General features: G+C 41.9%; 1 protein-coding gene across 11 annotated transcripts in view; it reads right to left on the reverse strand.

Annotated features, from left to right (window-relative positions):
* meis2a (Meis homeobox 2a) overlaps nt 1-10,431 on the reverse strand; it is an 82,351-nt gene extending 71,920 nt beyond the window's left edge. For 5 of the 11 annotated variants that reach the window (XM_031580819.2, XM_031580822.2, XM_031580817.2 and 2 more), the window contains exons 1-7: nt 8,409-10,428; nt 7,664-7,890; nt 6,785-6,926; nt 6,360-6,410; nt 5,735-5,785; nt 5,060-5,209; nt 4,589-4,621 (exon numbers count right to left, since the gene is read on the reverse strand). In XM_031580819.2, the coding sequence (XP_031436679.1) occupies nt 4,589-4,621; nt 5,060-5,209; nt 5,735-5,785; nt 6,360-6,410; nt 6,785-6,926; nt 7,664-7,890; nt 8,409-8,420 (666 nt within the window). In that variant the 5' untranslated portion in view covers nt 8,421-10,428. Of the gene's footprint in view, nt 1-4,588; nt 4,622-5,059; nt 5,210-5,734; nt 5,786-6,359; nt 6,411-6,784; nt 6,927-7,663; nt 7,891-8,135 lie in introns of all 11 variants that reach the window. The other 6 variants (XM_031580826.2, XM_031580824.2, XM_031580823.2 and 3 more) reach the window with 4 other exon arrangements.
* Between the last annotated feature and the right edge of the window lie 226 nt (nt 10,432-10,657).

Consider the following 10,657-nt stretch of genomic DNA (forward strand, 5'->3'; position numbering starts at 1 on the left):
ATATGGGGGAAAGGCTTGTAGTGTAGCGGGGGTCACAGGAGGGCTGGCGGGCGGTCGGGGGGGGCGGGGGGGGGGGGGGGGGGGGGGGGGGGGGGCGGCTCAGACGCCGTACTATACGCTGTTTCTCACACACACCTGCCCTGCCCATCAAAGCACAACCCGCAGCTCCCGCTCAAAAAAAAAATGTTTCTTTTCCTTTCTCTCACTTTTTTTTTGGTCTTTAAAATTTCAAATAAAATTGATTTAGGACTGTCTTTGAATTTGGGCTCAAATTCCCAGGAAACCTGAGGTATCTACAGAATGAAAGTATGGGTAGTGGGGCAGCACAATGAGTTTAGAGGTATGTGTGTGTGTATGTGTGTGTGTGTGTGTGTGTGTATGTGTGTGTGTGTGTGTGTGTGTGTGTGTGTGTGTGTGTGTGTGTGTGTGTGTGTGTGTGTGTGTGTGTGGAGGGGAGTGGTGCATAGTGCTGAATGCTATGGCTGGGAACTCCGAGCTACACATCCCGTCCTGCTGACACACGAGAAACACACCAGGCTGTAAATCTCAGCCGGCTGGCATTTCAAGACGCATCTTGCACCTAAACTCCTCGCACATTTTTGTCGAATTTAACACGTAATTACATAGCCTTGCCGAAAAGACATTCAAGTGCAGGTTCACGGCTGTTCAACTCTTCACTATTTACAAGACCTTCAATTATCTCCTATGTATTAAAAAAGGAACATTAATTAGGCATCAAATAATTGACAGCTGAATTGTTTAAAAATATAGGAGTGTGTGTGTGTGTGTGTGTGGCTTCATTTCTGAAGTGCTGCTGAAGCACAATGCCCTGACTAGCACATTACAAGCACAATTATTTTATCAAAGGAAGCAGATAACTTTAATCCCAAGGCGGCGAGTCTTTTGGGATTTATTCAGAAGCATGTAAACAACAACATGCAAAAAATCTAGGAACTGCCTCCCTCGATAACAGAGACAGATGAGGGGAAAATGATGATAATAAAAAAATCAAAGCTTTTCAAAACACATACCAAACAGTCACTGCGCCCCCCCCCCCCCCCCTCCCGATGCATTCATTACGCATAAAAAACAATGCACTGCAAAACAGAACTATGTGAATTTCAGCTTTGCCAAATATTGCTCTCATCTGTGCCAAAGGTCGCTCTCGTCTGAGCTGGCGTAGCGGCCACACATCACTCGCAAGGAAAGCAACAAGTCTTCCTTCTCTTCCATTGCTCATTAGGAAAGCATGCCAGCAGGCCCAAGCATCTGAACACTAATCAGACAGGATATGTCGAGCTAGACGCCGTACCATCACAAAACAATCATACGAGATGGCAGATGTCACTGTGCTATGCCTCTAACTGTGTGTATAAGTGTGAGTGAGTGTGTGTGTGTGTGTGTGAGAGAGAGAGAGAGGGGGGAGAGTTGCTGGATCCCAACACAGCCAGCCTGCACGTGCTACTTCATTCGGAGCAACTCCACAACTGAACAAACCCACGGTTCAGCGGTTTTAGGAGCCCTGTAGGCTAAATGTAGGCAAACACAAGAGCGCAGAGGCAGCCGATCGTGGAGCCCCAACCATGCAAATAGCCTTAGAAGTAAAGACCATTAAACCACCTTTTAGAAAGAGGGGAGATTTAACGTTTGCGTTCAGGGGGCGGTGTGGGGGGTAGGGGGGTGGCACTACCGCGCCACCGCATCACGGCTGCGGTTATTTTTCTTAGCGGGTTACCTTGCCTTGGAAATGAGCAACATGTCAATAGAAGTGCCTTCAGAGAGCCAGTGCAGGGCTCAGATAACCTACACATAACCTCAGCAGGAACTACAAGCATGAGCCCAGAGCACTGGAGAAGAATGGGGTGCCAAAAACACACATGCCACAATATTTCTTCACGTCGCTCTCTAAAACTATGCACCAAGGCGGCAGAGGGTTTCAGCAGAGCAAGCTCTGAAACAACCGCAGCTAACGTGACGTGGAGCACAGCCACAGCACAGGCAAATCCATTACTACAGATAATATTCAACAAGCATTAATTCCATTTTTGGCCTTAATTGGACGTAGAATGGACCAGGATGAAATTGTATTGCAGTAATTAAAAGACAAACAGGCCGTACTGACAAAACAACTACACTGTTCACTTGGAAAAACTGAGCTGCACTCCTTATTTTCACTTTTTTTAAATCCACATGACAATATGATTAATTTTGTCCCCTCTTCTCTAAGAAAAGATAGTAGGAGCTTATGGAGGTGGGGGGGCAGGGGGTGGGGTGAAGAAAGTAACAGGAAGCAAATATAAGAAATAAACTATGTGACAAAGGCCTGGTCTCCTTTGACAATGACATAATCCAATCGGCTCAAAGATAATGTAGCATTCAAGTGTAAATAAAACCCTGCTTATTAGGGTCTGCCATCAGGTAGAGCAGACCGAGCGAAAGAGAGAGAGAGAGAGAGAGAGCACAAACGCCTGTCTCCTTCATGAAGAGCCTCATCATCCCAGGCAAAGCAACTTTCACCAAATGAGATGTAGCCCAGGGCTATATATTAAAAATGCATATCAAAGCAAAGAAAAATGGACGTGAGAGATTCTAACTAAATAAATTAGCATATCTAACTATCAAATTGCCTTGCCCTCTCCAACCAAAAAAAAGATAGAAATGAATAATAAAACATAACCAAAAATAAAAAATAAATAAATAAAACAAAAACTAGTATCTACCAGTACTTGACATCAAATATGCCTGATGTATTTACTTAGCAGTTATACTGTTTTAATGCTTGCCTCAGCTACAAACATGCCTCTTGCTCTGGGCAAAGGCTTTCTTGGATAAGAACATTTACAAAGTGAGAAATAAATCTAGTTTTGTCCATGGCTATGCCCATATAGGCAATCTCTGCTTTGCTAATTATATTCTAAAATGCAGAGATCCATAGATACAGAGCTGTTTATTCTTCAGTTCAAACAATGTCCTATTCAAATACTCTGTTCCTTGTTTAACCCTTCACTTGATGATCTTATCATTCAAAAATTGCAAGAACAGATGAAGATACAGATATTATCACTATAAAAACACAACAGGTTTTGAACATGCAAGTAACTATTTTCATAATAGCGCCATTCAGGTGCGTAGCAACCTCGCAAGTCGCGTACGCGGTTAATGACAATGTAACACAGGCGGCAGGTCAACACTGAAAGCCACTTGTGTGTGTGTGTGCACTTAATATGAGCTTTGCATATCAATAATCTGCCCGCATGCCCACTGCTAAAAGCCAGGGGAAAGTGGCAGCCTGGCTAGGTCTCCCCTTAACAAGTACCAGAGCGCACTTGCGAGGAACTTGCGCTTTGGTAGCTCTGACCACACCAATTAGCTGCTGTAAAATGTCATTGCTGCCGTAAGAGACGTATAAATCGTTCCAAACTAAAATACCTAATGAAGTGGTCAGTGTAAACGACTTTAAGATAAATGACCTGTCGTGCACAGTCAAACGTTTCTTTATGGTCATTCCTGATTTTCTCCATTGTTATATTTAATTTTCTAATTATCAAAATTATATTTCATTCAAGTGGCCGGATGACAATGGAGCGGTCTAAACATTGCGAGGGAGCGCTGGAAATTGGCTTGAGCATCAACCATCTGCCACGAAACTAAACAGGCTAGTTTATCTAATCTCTTCGGTATAAACAACAGCATGCCTCATTTCTACACTTATTCTGAGCGACAAGAACGCGTTTGCGGGTTTTCAACTGCCATTCCACCCAACTATCCACGTTAATTCTAGTTTTGTTCACCTTGCAGTATTTAAGCAACCATGCATGCAGTGCGGACATTCAAAGGCAGCCCGTCGCTATTATAACTAGACCCAACAGATGCTCTCCGTTGACTTTGCATTACACTTAAATCTCCTTTAATTCCTAATAGGCTTGAGCTAAGGCTGCTGATACATAACCAGTCATTCTGTCGTGATTCACTCAATAGGCCTATTTCTGCACTCACACTTTTAATGATAAAATCCGCCTTAACCAAAAAATAAGATAAAATAAAAACTTGCATTTTCAACAACACATTACACTCAACGGATATATATTCGTGCTACATATATTGTTCTTAAAAGCTCGTAAAAATCACGGGATCGATCTCCAAATGTAAAGGCGTACTTCAGGTGCATATCATTGAATTATATTTATATTGAACCTTGTGATCGTAATATTAGTACAGGGAGCAGAAGTAAGCCTACTGCGGAGAGCAAACCACAAGTCGATCAATAAGAAACAATTAAACACATTAACCAACAGCATGTAACGTCACTGCTACGCTGCCAAACGCAAAATAAGCTCTGAAGCCACATTATGAACTTGACATTGAGGGCAACCCGGCAGTTTCAGCTGCACAGCTTAATACTTTCTCTGCCCTTCTCAAGTAAAATCCCACAGCTATGGTTAGAGGGTTGCCTACTGGGTTATGCTCCCATGGCTTTTACAGTGGTGTTTTACGCCTTATTTTCATTTTCAAAAATAGCACATACAACTGAGATACATTCTGCACGGACGAATAGCCCATTAGTGTTCAAGAATGCAGGCCTACTCACTCTACGTTGTGACCGAGGAGCGCCCTTTCCATCCTAACATAAGAGAGATAAACATACAACAATGTCTCAGACGTAATATTCCATATGCGAAATGGACACAGGGAGAGGCCTTTGACGCACCCAGCAACAACCAAACAGTGCTACATTTAAAAAATCTGACCAAACTCGCCAGATATTGTGGAGAAATTACAGGTACAGAACATCTGATCTAGGGATAATTACTTAAACATATATGGCCTATGCCCTTGCATTTTAAGTCCCTGTTTAGCGAAGAATGCAACATCGCCAGTTTATTGACTATTTTCAAAAGCATTAACACACGCGAGCGAGCGCACACACAAACACACACACACACACACACACACACACACACACAGTGTCAACAGGCTCAGAAGCGCCACACGCGCCATAGCGACACATCATTACAAGACAATAGTCTGTTATGAAACCAATTAAAACCGTGTTACTTACGTGATCTGCTAAATTGGTTGAAGATCCCGAAAGCTCCTCGTGGTCCGATTTTGAGCTGCCATCCCGTTCGTCAATAACTAGGTCTATTGGCATTTTCCCTTTCAAACAACTGATGTACCGATGGCAAAAATTGTCACAGAGCTCGTGAACCTAAAGGCAAAAGAATATCTTTGTCAGGATAGGGGGAACTCCACAGGCAGTCTAAGAATAACCACAATTAAGGGGCATTATAGGGCGCGACAAGGAAACAATAGTGAAATTGTTGCAGCGCTTATTATTCTCAGGAGACTGGAGCAACAAGTTAAATGCTCAGAAAATAAGCATAGGCACAAGCTGATAAAATAGCTGGAAAAAATATTTTGCACCTTCTAAATCTGTATTAACACAGTATCCACCCCATCACATTTAATATTAAAATACCCACTGTTTGATCAATATCCCTGATTTGAACAATACGACTCTTTGAGCCTTTAGTTCAACTGTAATATGCACAAATAACGTCCTAAAATATTTACTTATATAGTATATAAAATATTTCATATGGACAATATCCTTTACAGTTGGTCACTGTTGATAGGATCTGGCTTACGCCATGCTGTATACACTGGTATATAAACATTAATTTTAATTCGGCTCGGGACGAACAGCAGTAAAGACATTTGGAGGCCTATTTACCTTTTCTAACTCCAAAAGATGAAACCGCAAAACTTGTATGGCTTGTATCATCTGGAAAAAAGTACAAGACATTTTTTAACATCGTAGCCGATGACAGTCGTTTTCTCATTTGACGACGCTGATAATATTTACTAACTTTGGATGATTTTGATGTTGCACTTTCCTTTATATTTACCATGAACCTTAGACAGGTGCGTCATCTAACATTTTAAAAATACTTCATCAAAGACCTATAATAGGACAACATCAACTGGATGACTGTTCTATTACAGGAACAAATTTAGCTGCATGGATTTAAAAGAAAATGCACATCCATGGAGCACGCGATGTCGTATTCACCCCTACAAGGAGCCACCGCGTTAACACTCCCCTAATCAGTGCTTTCCCTCACGGCCTCCTATGGTAGCCTAATGCTCTGCCACTCGAGACCCCTCCGAGCTTCCCCTTGTTCACTTCAAAGGAACCTGTCGAACATCTGTGTTGTGCTTTTGCATCAAATCCTCCTATATTTACTTTGCAATGTCAAGAACAGGGGTGCAGGTTGGAGACACAAAACAACCATAACAGTCAGTGCAAATGCAGCACATGTGGAAGAAATATAATAGTCTTCTTGAATGAAGCTTACCAAATTGTCCAACTCTGGATTTGAAGAAAATAGAGGTTTTTCTGCACGGACCTAAAATATCACCAGAAGCGGGCGTTAATTTGACCACGTGATATATTACACAATGACATTTACAACAGAACTATCCAACATCTTGGTAAAATACCCTAACATTTATTTAAGCAAATAGTTCAGTTGCCTAAATTAAAGTTGTGACGGGCCTCCATTGTGCTACTCTTAACCTCTGAGCGAAATAATGCACGTGTCTATGACAATAAGCTACTTCACATTCCATTCGCTCGACTTAATATAATATATTTTTAGCGATGCAAAATTTTGTGAAACTCGTTCAGTCAGTTAATGCATTTTAGTCCTTCAGTACTGCAGTCAAAAGCATATTAAAATATACAAAACATAAATGGCAGACGGATATGCATGAAAGTGACCTGTTTGGCAAAGACTGCGATGTCCTCGTTGAAGGAGTCGGAGGAGCAGACATCGCCGCCTGCTACCCCGGGCTCCCTGGGAGTGCACGTCGCCAGCTCACACTTCTCAAAAACCAAGGCAAGGAGGGGGAATAAAGGATGACTGCAAGAAGGGGAACATGAACTAAGCGAAACATAGTCGACTACTTAGTTTTAAATGACATATAATAGACCTGAAGATGTTTTGAAAAGTTAATAACAAGTAACGACGCCATTATTTTCACTATCAGTGCCGGTCATGGCTTCCCGTGCTGTTTGCTTACAACTTGACCTAACGCCAAAATCTTTTAGTTAGTCTCATACTAGCTTTCCTTCTACATTTCGCCTTACAAGACCTAAAATATATATTTTTCTTGAAAACAACAACAAAAATGTATTTAGGTTGTACAATAGTGCAAACATAATGTTTTTCATTAAATAGTGTTAACTTCTTTTCCATTTTCAACCCGTACAGTTATACTGTCAAAGTAGTAGTCCATTAATGTACAAAGTGTGAGAAAATAAATAACCCGAGTTGTAAGTATGTGTAGGGTGTCCTGTACTTTTTTAGTTTAGTGACACTGTTATTGTTAATTGGTAAGAGAGGGTCAAGTATTATTATTAAAAAAAACAGGCTACTATCATTTAGACTGTATACTATTAAGTGCAAACAAGTGTAAACGTAGAGAACTCATATTTTTTAAATTGAGATGACCGGAATTTTAACCAAACGTAGGAGTTTAAAATGTTAGCCATGAAAATTATATTTTTTACACCTACATGACAGCTCCACTTTTAACACCCCATGTTTTAGAAAGCATTCCATGGGAAAAGTAGAAAATAAACACAATTATTACTCACCCATAAATTAGATCTTTGTCCCTCTTTAAAACATCGTTGACAGCTGAACCCATGCCACTGGACATTACATTGGGATGGGGTGCATGTGCACCGTAGTGCTGGGCGTGGAGCGGAGGTCCATGATTCAAGTGGTGGACCTGGGGTAGCGGTCGTGGAGCATGCGGATCGTACATAGATGCCGGAACTCCAACTCCGTCCATTCCCCCATAATGGGCCAACTCATCGTACTAAAGTGAAACATACAAGGAACAAGGAAACTTTTGCATCATAGAAGTGTACAGGAGTTGTGACAAAGAAACAAGTGATTCCTTCAAAAAATGAAACCAAAGGAAAAGGGAAAACCATAACAAACCAAAACACAGTGTGTCTACACGAGGTTAAAAAGTATTATATTCATAAGAGCAGTGCGTCGAAGGAAATTACGGCACTGGTTATTTTACTTTTAAGTACAAACTGATAGTTTGGAAATTACCAAAAACATTCTAAACTTCTGTATCCCCGAGGCTGAGTTACTTTCGTGTTACTTAGAGTCCCTTTAAAAACAGCTCCACGAATGCCGCGGAGATCACCGGTAAGGAAGGGGCTGTCACGCCGCTGGACGAGTTGAGATACAGCAAAAATGTCAAATAAAATGCCTCAGATTGTGGTCGTTTGTAAATGAACCGCCACCGACTTGCGGATAGCGATAGACGAGGCCCTCCGATAGTGGATTTGTATAGGTAAGTGTGGGAGATTTAAAACCTACCCTTTGCGCCATCAGGCTGCGCTCCAATAAACTCCTGGATGTGTCGTATATTTAATATCCCAGTCTGGTAAGAATGTGATTTAGTGGTAAGATTCCTTTTTCAACCAACTTGGTGAATTCTCCTATTCTCCAGTGTGGTTCAGAACAAGCAGAGGCATCAGGAGTTTTGCAATTTTTCTTGTTTTCCTCTTTGCCCCCAAAAAAGAAAAAAAAATGTCAACCACCAAACTGAAGGTTACAATCGGCCCATCAACAACCTGCATGTAACTAAACTGTCGTGTCTCATGGCTTTTTGCCACTCCAGCTGTCAATCAAAGCCAGAGGTTGTCAAGGTAATGAATGAATGATGGTTGGTGATGATGTTCAAAAGAGGATGAATCTTTTTAGCCCGTTTTCATCCAACAACTCCGCGTCTCCTTTATGCCTCCGGATCGCTATCTTGTTTTATCATTACTGTAAAAAAAGAAAAAAGAAAAAGAAATTAAGAGATTGCAATTCAGATCTTTCCTTTTCCCGGTAGGTATTTCGTCTATCTCGCAGGTCTGAGATGAGTGAGTGTCAGCGAGTGTTGGCAGGTTGGCTGCTAGCTTGCTTATAGAACAGAGTCAGTTCGCTGCGCTGATCGGCGGGAGAATGAAATGACGGAACCCGGAAGTAGAGGTGGCCATAGCCAGTCCTACAGCAGCTACAGAAAGAGAGGAGAGACCAAAGCCTGTGATATGCAGAGTATGCACACGGACGGCTTCAACTCCTCACGGGGGGAGCCAAACAACACAGCATCTGCTCTCCACTGATTTCGCTCGCAATATGAGCTCCTAAAAGTAGCAGAAGATGGAAAAGGATGGAGCGCGGATATGCTGTAATCTGCTTTTGCGTTTGGCTCGGGTTTTGTGCTGGTTACGTCGCAACCAAAGAACAGCAGAAGCCACCGTTTCAGTGTTAACATACGGAGGCACCTCATATGTTGTAAGACTAACTTTTATCGGTCTGCACTCCAAAGCGCATTTCGAATAAACCACCACTGCAATGTGCCAACTTGTTCCAGTAGTTGTTTTGATGGTTATCGTATGTTTTATCAACGGTATGTTTCCACATAGGTTGCGATAAACTGACAACACAAAACCCCAATAGACTATCTGAAACTCTATCCATAAGTAGGTAACATTGTACACGACTGAAACGAATCTTATCTATTGACGTATTATTTAGATCTCAATAAGCGCAAACAATTTCTTCGAGAATCTAAGGCCCTTTCCTTATGAATACGACAAATTAAGTGATATTGAGCACCCCTTTTCAGACAAAATGAACTTTTCCAAAGAGAAAGGGTTTTTTTTTGCAAGGAAAGTAATTTTGTATGTCTTCCGTCCAATCGTATCTCTAGATAGAAATCCGTGCCTTACCTCAGAGTAGTCAATTACGAGAGCTCCCCAAGATCATCAATCATGGGGAGAGTTTGAAGTTTAGAGGAGGGGCAAAAGCTTTACTCATCGATTGCTCCACGACTGGCCCCTCTCTCTTTTTTCCAAGTCCAAGCCTTTTCTGCGCTTAAAATCTAAACAGGCCATCCCACCCTTCTGCTATTTAGTTTCATCAATAATAGGCTAATATAGATTGTTCAGCGTATGACATCACCGTATCGATAAGTTTTCACACAAATGGCAACATTTGTGGCTCCGATATTTTGTTGTCGAAATTAACCATGCACGAATGGGATGCGCTTGGCACACTGGCGGGGGAATGAAATGGACGGAGCAATAAGGTCAACAATCAAGACAACAGACATAATTTCCGAAGCAGTCAGAGAAATTATAACGATATCATAAACGATGCAGTGTAACAACAATTATGTTTGTGACACAAGGGGGTGGGGAGCCCTACAAGAAAAAGTAGAACTGAAGGGTTGACAAACGGCTCTGCGGACATTAACATGCAATAGAGCAAGAGAGGGGAACTCCACTGTTGAGCAGAGCGCTATGGCAGTCTCTCCCGGGCTGGTCAGCGCTGCATTCTGCGTAATGAGAGAGAGGCTGGCTAAGCAATTCAAGACTGGTACTTTATTATTAAATCAACACTTCAAAATACTCGCCTGGGCTAGGGCTTCTAGCCTAACCTAACGCCAGAATCGTCTCCGGACAAAATATGGTAAGTCTTTCGGATATCCTTTTGTTATAAGCTAAGTGAATCCTCAGTAACGTGCGTCTTAAGAGGACAAGTTGAAGATAAAAGTAAAAAAGTTGAGTGTGCGT

This window comes from Clupea harengus, chromosome 14, assembly GCF_900700415.2.
Source record: "Clupea harengus chromosome 14, Ch_v2.0.2, whole genome shotgun sequence".
NCBI lineage: Eukaryota > Metazoa > Chordata > Actinopteri > Clupeiformes > Clupeidae > Clupea > Clupea harengus.